Here is a 16,527-nt window from a genome sequence, read left to right as displayed (position 1 = left end):
TTTATTTATTTATCGAATTTTATATACAGTCGTTCGGTTTTGCCATCACAATGGTTTACAAAGTTTTGATGTTTAACAGAGTGTTCAAAATATTCGTGCAAGTGATAACATAGTTATTATAGGCGTTATAAACTAGTTCAGATATTGAGCTATACAGGTTATATTACGTGCTTACATTGGTTTCCACATGGTTACATAGGGCAGGTAGGTAGGGAAGGCATAAAAGAAAATCATTGGGTATTTTGGTAGGCTTTGCTGTACATCCATGTTTTTAGTTCTTTTTTGAAGGTTTTTAAATTTTGCTGTGTTCTAAGTTCGGTTGGGAGGGTGTTCCAGAGTTTGGGCTTCCTAGGGATATGGCTCTTTTCCGAGTTGAGGTAAGTTGTTTTGGATCGAGCAGGTGGAATTTTTAAGAGACCTTTGTTAGTTGAGTGGAGGTTTCAGTTTGAGAGGAGTTTTATTGATGTACTTAGCCAGTTTGTTTGCTTTTGTATATTATTTTGTGTAATTGGATATTATTTTGTAGTCTATCCTAAATTTTATTGGGAGCCAGTGTACTGATATAAGTGTTGGAGTAATGTGATTGTGTTTTTTAGTTCCTATGAGTATTCTGGTGGCTGTATTTTGAGGATGTGGAATGGTCGGACTGTGGTGAGAGGTAAGTTGAATAGCAGGGATTTGCAGTAGTCCAGGTTGGAGAAAATGAGTAGTTGAAGGACTGTTCTGAAGTCGTCGGGGGAAAGGAAAGGTTTTAGATGTCTTAGGGTTAGGAGTTTGTGATATCCGTCTTTGATTTTAGCAGTGATGAGGTTCTTGAATGATAGTTCATTGTCAATTATGACTCCTAGGTTGTGGGCGTGAGTGACAGGGGAGATTGCCGCCTTTTGGTTCATTATGTTGCGTGGTGGTAAGTGAGAAGAGTTGTTTTTTCTATCTAGCATGATAAGACAGAAAATTATCGATGTTTAAGATGAGTTTCATATTTGTTAGTAGTTATTGATGTTTGGAAACTTTAACAAACAGTGTTATATGTTTTCAATCATTGGATGTTCTATTCATCAGCTGCTTTGAAATATTTATTCTTTTTATGAGTATGGGTTTATTATTATGATTGATGGTTTATATATCTTGATTTTGTTGTTTGATGTTTAATGAGGAATGGTGATGTTTCTGTTTTTCCATTGTTGCACTGCATACAGAGTCTGTCTTGTTAAAGTTTCCAATTTAGTTTTTGTCTGCATGTTTCTAGTTATACTTTATTGTCTCTTTATTCTGTATTTGGTGAGGGTCTGTTTGTGTTCTGCATGTGTGACTGAAGTGAGGTATTCTGCTAGTATTGGTGTTTTAGGGCCTGTATAATATTTGTAGTGTTGCTTTTCATAGATAGGGTTGTTACTGTTTGAGTGCTGTCACCAAAAAACAAAGCCAAATACCACCCTTTAAGAAATAAACTCCCCATGCAAAAACTCAAACACTCCAAAAAAACAAAAATAGAAGGAGGGAATACTTTCAAAATGCCAAGATAGTATGTCTGGTGTTGTGAATACCAGGGTTAAAGGTACTATTTTAAGGCTATAACCCAATAAATACACCAAATTAATAATAGAAAACAATCCAATAGTAGTTTTTTGACATTTCTTATTTTTTGTTACTTTTTGATGCAATTAAAATGTCTCTTATAATGACCTGTTATTTCTCATTGCTTAGCATTAAGTGTCCTCTTTTAAACCATTCCAATAATAGGAGTAAAGCACAACTAAAACATTCAGGCAGTGCCTTCGCGCTCACATAGACAAGTCGGTGGTGTTACACTAATATTCTGAAGTTAGCCCAACACTGACAGCGTTTCGACATTCCATCTGCATCAGGAGCTAGAGGGTATTGTCGCTGAATGGTTACAAAAAGGGCACTTAATGATAAGCAATGAAAAGCAATGAAAAATAGGTCAATGATAAGAGACATTTAATTGCATCAAAAAATAACAAAAGTAAGACATGTAAAAAAACCACCATTGGATTAGACATGAGAAATTGCCATGCTGGGTCAGACCAAGAGTCCACCAAACCCAGCATCCTGTTTCCAACAGTGGCCAATCCAGGCCCTAAGGACCTGGCAACTATCCAAACTGGCAAGTATCCATTATTAATTTGGTGTATTTATTGGGTTATAGTCTTAAAATAGTAGCTTTAACCCTGGTATTCACAACACCAGACATACTATCTTGGCATTTTGAAAGTATTCCCCCCTTCTATTTTTGTTTTTTTGGAGTGTTTGAGTTTTTGTATGGGGAGTTTACTATATTGTAATTCATTTTACTTAAAGCTTTCTGAGGACGGACATGCTCTACAATAGTCCTAAGGAGTCTTTTTTTTTTTTTTAGAGAGAGTTTTCTGGTTGGTACCACAGCGGTGCAAGGAGTGTGTGCAAGGCTATAAGGTTCACCTATGATACCTAAGACCCTTGCACCAGCCCGGCTGCACTGATTCCACAAAAGAAAGCAGGATCCCATCTGAAGCTAGCTACTTTGGTTTAGTGGCTCTCCCCGGTCTTGGTCGGAGCTTAATTTTCTCTTTTTATAAGCCCAGGGTCAGTATGAGTCACTTCTGGTCCCCTCTCCCCTGGAGTCAGTAGGCAGAGCACAGTCTGGGAACCATAAAAGCAGCAGGTTGTGTAGTTTGCATTCAATAGGAATGTGTTGGCGTGATGGAGGGTTGCGGAGAAATGGAGGAAAGCTACAGGCACAGGAAGGGGTCAAGCCAGGAGGAAGTGCCTGGGAAGCTTCTGTCTGAGGTGACTGCACTGAGCTCTGAGAGAAGCAGCAGGTTGTGGAACCAGCGAATCTTCTAGAGCAGTGGTTCTCAGCCTTTTTCCCATGGTGACACACCTGACAGACCACGCTTACACGTGTGACACACTGCTCATTACAATTCATGGTGGAAATAAAAAAATAAAGGCCCAGTATTACTTTTATTGTTAAGAAAGACACAAGGGAAAGATAAGAACTCTGTCTGAACAGAAATTGCATAAATAGTAAACAATCCACACCAAAACAGCACCAATTTCCAGTGCTCAAACAGTAACCAACTTACCTAAGAAAAGACAATACGGAAAATATTACACCAGGCCTTAAAACTCCAAAAGTCCTCCTATTAGGAAAATGGACCAAGTCAGGCTGCTATAGAGCTCCACACAGAAACTACACGCCAGCAGAGAACGAACCTCACCCGAATCACATGTGCTGACCCTCACCTAACAAAGAATAAAGAGACCAAAACGCATAACTAGAAGCATGCAGACAAGAACTGAGCTGGAAACCGCAACAAGCCAGAGTCTCTGTATGCAGTGTAAGAAAGAAAGAGAAAAACATCACCAGTGGGAGCACTGAGAGGAGAGGATCACCTTGCTGGTGGCTGGAAAGAATCAAAGTACTGCTTGGAGACATTTTTAAAACTTTAAAGTATGGGGGAAAAGTAAACTATTGGGGTATATTATTTAGTGTGTTTGTGTGTTTTGTTTTAAATAGGTAGTCAGAAAGCTGGGCAACAAACAGAAGTTTGTGTGTTTTTATTCTCACAATAAAAACTTTTAAAAAATATATCCAAAGCAGAAATCCTGCAAGGGAGTCGGTTAGACCATTGAATGGTCAAGGGGTTAAACAGGCAATTAGAGAAGATAAGACCATCGCAAAAAGATTAAACAATTTCTTTACTTTGGTGTTTATTGAAGAGGATGTTGGAGAAGGTTTTCATGAGTGAAGATGCATATCAACTGAATCTTAGTTATTCTCACAATAAAAACCTTTTTAAATATTTCAGTTAGGGGCAGAATTTCAAAGGGGTAACACGCGTAAGATACACTCAAAGTGAGATGTACGAACAGAACCGTACTCTCTTGTGAAGATTTGATGACCTTCGGAGTGAGGAAACTCACCCAAAGATGAGCTTTGTGCAAGCGACATCAGCACCTCCTACCTAGCACGACCCCCTAATTTCCCTTGCGGGCACCATGCGTGCATTAAAAAAGCTGGCGCTGAAAAGTCAGTGCCCGCTTTCAGTGCACATAATTGCATCGGCCCCTATGTGAGAGACTGTGGCAAATCACTCAGGGCCTTGGAGAGTAATTCTCCCGACCTCCAGGGTTTCATGGAATAAAGTGCGGTGACAGAGGACAGGAGGATGAGATGGCATTCTACGTCCCTGACTGAATGGTGAGCCACACAGCGCAGAAGAGATTACAACATAAAAACACAGATGCACACAGAAATGAATGCAGATACGTGGGATAGGTTTGAAGCAGGCTGAAGATGGCTGAGTAGATGACTACATAAATGTAATTGACATATTTAGAGATTATGCGTGTGCACTGGAGGAGGATGTCTGAATTCTCTACTATTACTGAATGTATTGGAATCTTTCAACTGTACGTGCCGTGGTGTGTTGTGATCATCCTCGTACTTTCTTTAAAAACAGTCAATTTTTCTATCATAGATAGTGTTCACCTTTAATGCAAAACTTCCTCCACAAAATCGTTTTAATCCCTGAGAGACTGAAAGTGATAAGTGGATAGGTCTGAAAGTCTGTGAGGAGAATGACTCATCTTACTGAAGTATGTGTCGACAGCACAAAGAACTATAGATATAACCTAGAACACATGTTCTAATTAAGAAAACAAATTATATCTACTGCTAGTACTCAAAATGAAACTTTGTCTCTCCAATCATAATATTATTTTCCACAAAGGAAAATTATAGTTATTTATGAAAAGCCAATTAATGACTCATCTACATTTGGATTAGTCGTATAAATTAAGACGGTCAAGAGATCAATCTTTCTTTCTCATTTCAAGACCAAATGAATCTCTTTCAGTTAAAGCTGCTGGCATGTTAGATGCTGAAGGAAGCAATGGCGCAGGATGCTAAGTATTACAGCTTTTCAGTCCTGGAGACCAGGATTCAGTCTGAGTACCAGGGATAGTGAGGGTGGAGAGGCAGGGCTGACCTGCACTATTACTCACTCTCAAGTAGATTTTAAAAACGTTGTACGTGCAAAAGCAGGCCCCTACACACACGAGCAACGTGAATGTTAAGAGGCTGGAAAGTACTCGTGTACATACCCGTGTGCGTCAAGAACACGGGAGTAGAAAAGGGGTGGGGAGTTCCCAAGAGGAATGCGTGTATCTCCAAATGTTAGAAAAGCTGAGCATGGTGCGCATGAGTATGTACCAGGGACAGCGAGGGTGGAGAGGCAGAGCTGACCTGCACTATTACTCACTCTGTACATAATATTATACCACTTATTAAAATAGACACAGAAAGATTTAAAATTCTTTTTTATAATTGCTACTCTTTTGCTAACTGCAGCTGGGAATTAGGAAATCTGTGCATCTAGGCCTCTATTCTAGTAAATATGGATATGCAGGAAGAATTATCCATTGGATAGAGCCACATCTGTCCTAAGATGGCTCCAGAATTTTGTGCTGAAGGAAGTTTTCTTAAAATATTCCTGGTAGAAAAGCATGCTTCAGTTTGCTCCGTTTTGGAGATAGATACTAGCTATTGTGACACATTGTGTTGTATTTTGTCCATTTTTAGTGGAATGTATGAGCTGCAATGGAGAAAGTTACAGAGGTCCGATGGATTACACAGAGACAAACAAGGAATGTCAACGATGGGATCTTCAGAAACCTCACAGGCACAAATTCAAGCCAGAAAGGTAGAAGACTTGAATATTTAAAAATGTTGAAGTAGCAATTAGCTTGGAAAGCTGCCCTTCAATCCGTGGCCAGCAGATTCCACCCTCTGGGGGGTTGATGCATTTTGGAGAGCTGGAAGCTCCTGATGGCTTCTCCAGATCACATTTTATGGCCATGATTCATATTTGTTGACTTTTATAGACTAAAAACAGACCTGAAACTGATAGCTGGCTATGCACATTTTACTAAGTTTAAGATTATATTTTGGATTAATAGGAACTTCTAACGTTTGTTCAAGAGGCAGAAGATGATTCTTATTTTAGTGTAATTCCTTTTTCTCTGATTAGATTCTCATACAAGTCACAGGGCAGATTTCATGAGCTATTAGTAATGTTAGTATTTGCTAAAAATAATCATTTTAATAGAAATAATGCTAATGCTTAGTAGAATTTGCAGCACGCCAAGAAAGAAATCAAAATGCTAAAGGAAAGCTTTTTCCTGCATCGTTAAAGAAAAATGCACATGTGCTAGTTGTAAAAATGTGCCCGTCTGAGAGAAGTCAGGATAGGCCATGGCTGAGCACAGGACACCAGGATGCAGCCACCCCAGCTCTCAAGATGAGTCACTTCAGCACAGTAACTACTCAGGGAAAGCAGGGGAATCTTCTTTTTAAGGGGGGAGTACATTTAATTACTGGCTTTGCCCAAGTCCAAACAAGCTACCTTGTTGACCTCTAACATATCTCCTCTGTCATTTCTTCTCCAAGATTAAATATCCTAACCTATTTAGTGTTTTGAGTGAATGCATTTTTCATAACAATATAAATAAATAAATAAAAATAAAACAAAAAAAAGCCTATTTTCAAACTTGCTGAAAATATCTGAAAATATTTTCTTTGTTAAGAAATGCATTTAAAAAAGGGCCTCTCTGGGCTGCCCCAGACCCCTTGCTACTTCTTCAGGCCTTGGGGTCTATCTGACCCCTCTATTCATCCCTCCAGCTCCCACCAATAATCCGGAGACTCCCAGGGCTCCTCCATTCCTCCTCTCACCACAAATAAGCCAGGACTAGAGCCTCCTAGGCCCTCATTTGTCCCCTGTAGTAGGGGTCTTCATTGTAGAAAGGGATGGGCGTGAATCCCAGTCATTCCTGCTCTGTTGGCTTCCCTTTAAAAATGGCAGCAACTTGCTATGATGATGGCACCATTTTGTTGATGTTAAACACTGGCAAAAGTCTCAGGTCCAGCTGGTGCTGTTTTTCAAGGCAGGAGCAACTGGAGATCATTCCTGCCCCTTTCTACAAGGGACCCCCAAAAGCCCCAGAATATTTTATGACTCCAACTCTGGTAGCTCATGCTGTGAAAGCAGTGTTGTTGGATTGCACCCAGCAGCACTGGGGTTTTGAGGGTCCTGGGTGGGATGGGATGACTTGGCTTCAGTATGCAGGTTGGAAGGGGGAGGTTAATGGTTAGGAGGGGGATTAGCGCTGTCATCAGTTTGCAAATTTAGGGGGATGGTCATATTTCCTTGCTGGGCTGTGAGTGTGGGAGGGACTGGAGAAGCACCATATCATGCAACATTCTTAGTGATTTTTGGGTTGCAGGGTGGAAGGTTGAGCCTACTTGCCAGGAAGGAATTTTAAAGTTGTTTATTTTATTACTACTTTACCAGCTATATTTGGAATATATCCCGTTACAGTTAAAGTTATAAGGGTGCATGTACCCGCATAACGTTAGGACTGCTCTCAGGCATCAGTTAGCTGGATAAGTTGTGCATCTTAAATCCGTCCTGGAACGTCCTCTACTTTTCTGGATACATTTTATCTGGATAAGGACTTTTCTAGATAAATTTATTTATTTATTTATTTATTTAAAACTTTTTTATACCGGCATTCGTAGGACACATCATGTCGGTTTACAAATAACTGAGAAAGGAAAGGAAAGGAAATTACAATAAACAGGGGAGGGGTTAACTGGGTGATATACAAAGTAGAGGAGAGGAGAGTCAGACAGGCAGCGTTACAAAAAGAACCAATATACAAGGTTAGTTGGCATGTGCACTTGGGATATTTAGTATATGAAACTTATTTACAGTAGGACATGGGCAGGTGCACGTAGGAACGATTAAGGGGGGGGGGGGTAGGGAGGGAGGGGGGGCGAGACGGGGGTGGTGGGAACTGGTTAGGGGGCTGGAAATGTAACTCAGAAGTTACCCAGACAAATGCCTTTGAATATGGATCTCTTGGTACTTCTGCTCCCAGGGGTACTAACCTTTATGGAGTGGAGGGGCAGGATTTAGACTTTTATTTACCACCTCTGAAATTCAGGTGGAGGATAAGTGACTTTACTGCACACTTTAGTTACACTTTAAAACAGAGGGCTGGGTAAGAGTATGTAAAATTACCAGTTAGGACATAGGCTATAGGTATTGCCAATTATTAGGCTTGTTCAATATTTGTTGATTGTTAATGTGGCTCGCGAGAATGAGGGCTACTACCTGGAGATAATGCCCTTGCTCGATGTACATGCACATGGTTGGTGAGACTCCAGCGTTGCTCTGGGCTTCAACAGCAAGAGGAAATGTGGAAGAAAAAAAAAAAGAAAAAAAGGTTTTGCATTCACAAAGAAGCGAGATGTAGCTTGCTTGTTACGGCGGTTACTTCCCCAAAACCAAATAAGCTGATATTTTGCTTTCAATACATATCCAGCATAGCACTCTGCTTCAACGGCAGGGGAGAAAGTCTAACACTTCACTTTCAACGCATAGCTCTCTGATACAACGGCAGGGGAATGTAGAAAAGAGGATCTGTATATGGACAACAACCAACAAGGTCCGAATTGCATAGTCTGGGTGGACAGAGGCATGGGTGTAGCCTGCTTATTCCGGCGGCTACTACCCCTAATTAAGCTAGATATTCACTTGGATGCAGTTCCAGCAATGCTCTCTGCATTAATGGTGGGGTGGAAGGGAAATAGAACTAAAAGGTACTAAAAGTCAAGAGTAATAAGTATGTGAAAAAAAAAAAAATTACATGGCTTGCTGGGCAGACTGGATGGGCCGTTTGGTCTTCTTCTGCGGTCATTTCTATGTTTCTATATGTTTCTTAGAAATTAGGGTATTTGGAAAATTGCTAATTTATTTTTAATCAATTCACATTTAATAATTATAAGCATAATAATTCAAATTTTAATAGCAAAGAATGTGCAACTCTTTCTTTAGTATTGCACTTGCACAGAGCTGTTTTAATGCCTTCAGGAAAAGAGAACTGAAAAACGTAATACGTAGAGCCACATGTTGAGAATGAATGCCTGGTTAGTAATGAGCCAGGGCCCAGCTCCTGTGAGAGCAGCTTTCTTAATGACCCGCTGTGTTTATTCAATCCACACTTAATTGGTCTGTTGGACAGGGGGTGCCTGTTTGTGACTGATGAGGCTTTCCTCTCTCTGCGCCTTGCAGCTACCCTGACAAAGGCCTGGAAGATAATTACTGCCGGAATCCTGATGGCAAGGCCAGGCCCTGGTGCTTCACGCTTCACCCCAACACCCCCTGGGAGTTCTGCTCGCTTCAACCCTGTGGTGAGTGGAAGGAAAATGGAGAGCAAAGCAAAACAGAAAAATGGTCATTGCTGTTCAATCATAGTACAAAAGTTAATTTAATAATTTGTTGTTAAGCACCCTGGTTTTGCCTTTGTAAACTTACTTTAGGCAGGTGGATGCACATTTTTTAATATATGGCCTTGATTTGCATAAAACTCTTGTTTTGTGTGTTTGTGTTTTGAAATCAATCATGGACCAGACCAGTGCATGTAAAAGAATGCGCCTAACTTGGTTTCACATGTACTTTTATAGGAACTGAGAAGATAAGTTCCAGGCACAGAATTGTGATATATGTGCATACGTTTTGATTTTAAAAACTTTGGGGTCAATTAGGAACATAAGAACATAAGAAAATGCCATACTGGGTCAGACCAAGGGTCCATCAAGCCCAGCATCCTGTTTCCAACAGTGGCCAATCCAAGCCATAAGAACCTGGCAAGTACCCAAAACCTAAGTCTATTCCATGTTACCATTGCTAATGGCAGTGGCTATTCTCTAAGTGAACTTAATAGCAGGTAATGGACTTCTCCTCCAAGAACTTATCCAATCCTTTTTTAAACACAGCTATACTAACTGCACTAACCACATCCTCTGGCAACAAATTCCAGAGTTTAATTGTGCGTTGAGTAAAAAAGAACTTTCTCTGATTAGTTTTAAATGTGCCCCATGCTAACTTCATGGAATGCCCCCTAGTCTTTCTATTATCCGAAAGAGTAAATAACCGATTCACATCTACCCGTTCTAGACCTCTCATGATTTTAAACACCTCTATCATATCCCCCCTCAGCCGTCTCTTCTCCAAGCTGAAAAGTCCTAACCTCTTTAGTCTTTCCTCATAGGGGAGTTGATCCATTCCCCTTATCATTTTGGTAGCCCTTCTCCGTACCTTCTCCATCGCAATTATATCTTTTTTGAGATGCGGCGACCAGAATTGTACACAGTATTCAAGGTGCGGTCTCACCATGGAGCGATACAGAAGCATTATGACATTTCTGTTTTATTCATCATTCCCTTTCTAATAATTCCCAACATTCTGTTTGCTTTTTTGACTGCTGCAGCACACTGAGCCGACAATTTCAATGTGTTATCCACTATGACACCTAGATCTCTTTCTTGGGTTGTAGCACCTAATATGGAACCCAACATTGTGTAATTATAGCATGGGTTATTTTTCCCTATATGCATCACCTTGCACTTATCCACATTAAATTTCATCTGCCATTTGGATGCCCAATTTTCCAATCTCACAAGGTCTTCCTGCAATTTATCACAATCTGCTTGTGATTTAACTACTCTGAACAATTTTGTGCCATCTGCAAATTTGATTATCTCACTTGTCGTATTTCTTTCCAGATCATTTATAAATATATTGAAAAGTAAGGGTCCCAATACAGATCCCTGAGGCACTCCACTGTCCACTCCCTTCCACTGAGAAAATTGTGCATTTAATCCTACTCTCTGTTTCCTGTCTTTTAAGACCCGTGCGTGTGGTTCCCGGCACGCACACATAGATGTGCCAATTTTATAACTTGCCAATTTTATAACTTGCGCATGTTTGTGCGTGCACGCTATAAAATATGGGTCCTGCACACACATACGCACCAGTTTTCATTTCTGTGCACACATGTGTGGGCGGGTGGCCAGCTCTGCACGTGTGTGTGTGTGTGTGTGGGGGGGGAATTTTAGTAAAATACGTGTGGGTGATGGAATAGGGCCTCCCCCAGTTCCCTCCCAGTCTCCTTCAATTAAGAAACATGACTCATCTTGCTGAAGTATGTGTCGACAGCACAAAGAACTATAGATATAACCAAGAACACGTGTTCTAATTAAGAAAACAAATTATATCTATTGCTAGTACTCAAAATGAAACTTTGTCTCTCCAATGATAAAGTTATTTTCCACAAAGGAAAATTATAGTTATTTATGAAAAGCCAATTAATGACTCATCTACATTTGGATTAGTCGTATAAATTAAGACGGTCGAGAGATCAATCTTTCTTTCTCATTTCAAGACCAAATGAATCTCTTTCAGTTAAAGCTGCTGGCATGTTAGATGCTGAAGGAAGCAATGGCGCAGGATGCTAAGTATTACAGCTTTTCAGTCCTGGAGACCAGGATTCAGTCTGAGTACCAGGGATAGTGAGGGTGGAGAGGCAGGGCTGACCTGCACTATTACTCACTCTCAAGTAGATTTTAAAAACGTTGTACGTGCAAAAGCAGGCCCCTACACACACGAGCAACGTGAATGTTAAGAGGCTGGAAAGTACTCGTGTACATACCCGTGTACATACCCGTGTGCATACCCGTGTACATACCCGTGTGCATACCCGTGTGCATACCCGTGTGCGTCAAGAACACGGGAGTAGAAAAGGGGTGGGGAGTTCCCAAGAGGAGCGGACTCGGAGGGAACTTTCCTATCGCTAACTCTATCCTTCCTCCTTCTTCTCCTCTCCTCCCCGACCTCTAAACCTACCCTAATTATCCCAAAATGTTTTATTTTCCTATTTACTGCTCCTACGGAGCAGAAGTAATCTGCGCACGCCGCCTGGCTGCCCGCACACCCCCAGGCCACCCCTTTTCCCTCAGCACATACTGGGGTTTACACACATGGCCGGGCCTGTTGTAAAATGTGTGTGCCGTGTGCAAAGCCTGGACACAAGTGTAAACCCCAAAATTTTATTTTATTTATTTATTATTTATTTAAATTTCTTATATACCGGCATTCGCGATGGGAGTCGCATCATGCCGGTTTACAAATAACAAGGTGTGACAACAGAATAAATACTTAATAACTTAAAAACATTAACATGTGATAGAAGAATAAGGTAGCAGTTACAATAAAACAGGGATAAAATGCAACTTGGAATGAAGAGAAGGCAAAAGAGAGATTAACACTGAGATAACAAAAGAATGACCAAGGTAAATAAAACCAAGGTAAATAAAACCTGCCTCATTAAAAAAACATTATTGAGTTGTCAAAGGTTGTTGATTACCCTGACGGGAGTTCTTAGTTGCTTGAGTTGAGAGTGGGTTCAGTTGGTGTCTGGAAAGGCTTTCAAGTGTGAAGCCCTTTTAAAATCTGAGCTTGTGTGTGTAAATTACAATACACAAGTTGTGCCCAGCTTGGAGGAGATGTAACTTCATGCAAAGTACTCAGCCGATACCCAAGGATTTTCAAAGCAAACATATCCCCTCCCTATGTGCACTGTTGAATGAGAGTTATTACTTCTATGGTGCTCTGGTAGCTTGATATATTTTGCAAAATAATGTAAAAAATGAGCTTGGGTCCCCGAGCTGCTTCTAGATCTGGCTGTGTGGCGGCAGCTTGCATTTGGCTTCATGGTAGGTCCTAGCTTCCTCGTAGATAACCACCCGTTCCGCTATTTTCTGCTTGCATTTGTGTAAGACGGGGCTAGTTTGATCCTATTCCTCTGCAGCCCCTCATCCATCTGTGGGAACCATGCATAAGGATATCCTTGTCACATGCCTGACAGCCATTCTGCAGAGCCCCACCTCATCTTTCCCCAGAGCACTCACCTCCCAAGGCCACTGGCAGCAGTGAAGCCCAAAGAAGTCTCAGAGGCAGCAGCAGGGTGCAAGAGTAGCACAGGGCGATGGCCCTGTTGCAGCTGTGTCCTCCCCAGCTATACTGCTGGCAGTTCAGTCAGCATCTGAGGCCTCTGTTAATCTCCCAATCTAAGGAGCCTGGGACTGGGGCAGGGAGGCAGGACAATATTAAAGCAGTTTAAGTGGGTAAGAAGCATTTAGCCTGTGCACTCTGAAAGCTTTCTCATGGGCAGGTTCAGCTCAAGGGCGGAGCAGTGCAGGCCTAGATTACATTTTCCAGCAGCTGCAGGTGACTGCACAAATTTCACTTTCAGCACTGGTGGAAAGCTCTTGACTAAAACCTAGAGGTGGTCTGTGAGCCAGTAAGACCATTTCTATGCCTCAGATTAGGGGAATGCATTCCTTTGGAAATGACATGCAGAACTGCATTAGAGCAGGCAGTTTGTATCAACATGAAACGATGCAAACCCCTCAACATTTCATCTCAAACACAGCAAACAGGCCCAGCCTCCCACCACTGCTGAAGCCCAGCCCAGGCCTTCCATCTCCCCAGACAGCTCCAGGAAGTGATCCCCAGTCATGCGTCCCCTGGGAGGGGGTGGAGCCTCGGGGAAGGGCCACAGATTTCAATGTGCAGAGTTTTGTATTGCAGGGGGGAGAGGGGAACCCGGTTCCATCATTTTCCATTTTTCCCCCATTCCCTATGATATTTGTTTCACCTCCAGTAAACTAAACAACCAGAAATACACATCAAAATGTCTCCCTGGCAGGAGCAGGGTGGAGGGATGCCAGGGGCTGAAGAAGAGGCTCTGCTCTGGTCAGACTGTTTAAATCTTATTGTTCCCTTGCAGAAAAAGATTGCAGGAGGGTGATATACTGCCAGCTTTACGTATCTTTTTATTTATCTTTATTAGCATTTTCTATACTACTCTCTGCCAGGGCGCAGCGTGGTTCACATCTAAAATATCTGATAAAAAAGCTTTATTTATGGGGCTTCGATATTTGCAGGGCTAAGAGCTTAGGAGGGAAAAGTTCACCTCGTAATATTCAGAGGGACCTTCCTACAGGGAGAATTCTTCTCAAATCAAATTTCCGGAAAGAACGGCTTCATAGACTCCGATCAATTTGTGCTCTTTTTAAAAGACAAACCCAGTTGGAAATATCAGGCTTTGGTGTTTTGGGGCTTTGGTTGAAGCTAGCAGAGCAATTAATTATTCACAATATTTATAAATGTTACCTGCCTCTGTGTTTCTTTTTTATTAGGATTTATTTGTCTATTTTTATTACACTATGCAGATTCAAACCTCTCTCTTAAAGCTTGTTTTGATTTTCCCTTGATATGTTTATCTTATTTTTCTAACTTTCTCATTTGTTTTTTCTTGTTTTCTAACAAACCTCTTGCATTTTAATTACAAAACGTTTTGTATTGAAATGTTTGCAAAATTATGAATAACAAATAAATAAAGAAAATAACCCAGATTTAAGGTGCTGAAATACTCATATTGTTCTAGCACTGTGCAGAGCACATGGTTATCTATATGGTCCTTATTTCCTTATATCTATTGTAAGTTTGCACACAAGCATAAGAACATAAGAAACTGCCATGCTGGGTCAGACCAAGGGTCCATCAAGCCCAGCATCCTGTTTCCAACAGTGGCCAATCCAGGCCATAAGAATCTGGCAAGTACCCAAAAACTAAGAAGATCCCATGCTACTGATGCAATTAATAGCAGTGGCTATTCCCTAAGTAAACTTGATTAATAGCAGGTAATGGACTTCTCCTCCAAGAACTTATCCAATCCTTTTTTAAACCCAGCTACACTAACTGCACTAACCACATCCTCTGGCAACAAATTCCAGAGATTTATTGTGCGTTGAGTGAAAAAGAATTTTCTCCAATTAGTTTTAAATGTGCCCCATGCTAACTTCATGGAGTGCCCCCTAGTCCTTCTATTATCCGAAAGAGTAAATAACCGATTCACATCTACCCGTTCTAGACCTCTCATGATTTTAAACACCTCTATCATATCCCCCTCAGCCGTCTCTTCTCTAAACTGAACTGTCCTAACCTCTTTAGTCTTTCCTCATAGGGGAGCTGTTCCATCCCCTTTATCATTTTGGTTGCCCTTCTCTGTACTTTCTCCATCGCAATTATATCTTTTTTGAGATGCGGCGACCAGAATTGGACACAGTATTCAAGGTGTTGTCTCACCATGGAGCGATACAGAGGCATTATGACATTTTCCGTTTTATTCACCATTCCCTTTCTAATAATTCCTAACATTCTGTTTGCTTTTTTGACTGCTGCAGCACACTGAGCAGACAATTTTAAAGTATTATCCACTATGATGCCTAGATCTTTTTCCTGGTTGGTAGTTCCTAATATGGAACCTAACATCGTGTAACTACAGTAAGGGTTATTTTTCCCTATATGCAACACCTTGCACTTGTCCACATTAAATTTCATCTGCCATTTGGATGCCCAATCTTCCAGTCTTGCAAGGTCTTCCTGCAATTTATCACAATCTGCTTGTGATTTAACTACTCTGAACAGTTTTGTATCATCCGCAAATTTGATTACTAGAGATGTGAATCGGAACCAGAATCTGATCGATTCCGGTTCCGATCCAAATCTTAACATTTTTTCGCCCAGCCCGATCCGATAATCAAAACACCCTCCCGAACCCCCAAAAAAGGTTTTAAAATTACCTGGTGGTCCAGCGGGAGTGCGGGGAGCGATCTCCCGCTCTCGGGCCATCGGCTCCGTTAATAAAAATTGCGCCGATGGCCCTTTGCCCTTACCCTGTGACAGGGCAAAGGTAGCGCTGGTGCCATTTTGAATATTGGCAATACGGCCTGAGTGCAGGAGATCGCTCCCGGACCTCCGCTGAACCCCCAGGGACTTTTGGCCAGCTTGGGGGGGCCTCCTGACCCCCAGAAGACTTGCCAAAAGTCCAGCGGGGGTCCGGGAGCGACCTCCTGCACTCGGGCCGTATTGCCAGTATTCAAAATGGTGCCGGCGCTACCTTTGCCCTCACTATGTCATAGGGTCCACCAGGTAATTTTAAAAGGTTTTGGGGGGGGGGGGTCAAGGGGGTCATTTTAAAGGGTCGGGTCAGGTTTTTTTGTATTGGGCCATCTGCCCCATTTATATTAGTGGCAGCCAAAATGGCGCTGATAGCCCGAGAGCGGGAGATTGTGCCGGGACCCCCCCCCCCACACTGGACCACCAGGTAATTTAAAACATTTTGGGAGGGTTCGGGAGGGTGGGGGATTTGTTTTAAAGGGTCGGGGTGGGTTTAGGGGTTGTTTTGGTGTGCAGGTTTTCCCGCCCTCCCCCCTCCCCCGATTTATGATTTTTCACGATAAATTGGGGGAATTTCTATTGAATCGTGACTCTGACAATTTCTGACGATTTAAAAAATATCTGACGATTTTTTTAAATCGTCAAAAAACGATTCACATCCCTATTGATTATCTCACTCGTCGTATTTCTTTCCAGATCATTTATAAATATATTGAAAAGTAAGGGTCCCAATACAGATCCCTGAGGCACTCCACTATCCACTCCCTTCCACCGAGAAAATTGCCCATTTAATCCTACTCTCTGTTTCCTGTCTTTTAGCCAGTTTGCAATCCACGAAAGGACATCGCCTCCTATCCCATGACTTTTT

The 16,527-nt window shown here is 41.7% G+C and overlaps 1 protein-coding gene across 1 annotated transcript in view; it reads left to right on the top strand.

The window, feature by feature from the left end:
* Window positions 1-16,527, top strand: part of LOC115098991 (hepatocyte growth factor-like) — a 141,545-nt gene that overhangs the window by 17,150 nt on the left and 107,868 nt on the right. The window contains exons 4-5 of the mRNA XM_029616202.1: window positions 5,591-5,711; window positions 9,147-9,265. Of these exons, the coding sequence (XP_029472062.1) occupies window positions 5,591-5,711; window positions 9,147-9,265 (240 nt within the window). The remainder of the gene's footprint in view (window positions 1-5,590; window positions 5,712-9,146; window positions 9,266-16,527) is intronic.

The sequence above is a fragment of the Rhinatrema bivittatum genome, chromosome 9, assembly GCF_901001135.1.
Source record: "Rhinatrema bivittatum chromosome 9, aRhiBiv1.1, whole genome shotgun sequence".
In the NCBI taxonomy this organism is placed as follows: domain Eukaryota; kingdom Metazoa; phylum Chordata; class Amphibia; order Gymnophiona; family Rhinatrematidae; genus Rhinatrema; species Rhinatrema bivittatum.
This window is presented reverse-complemented; position numbering and strand designations above follow the sequence as displayed.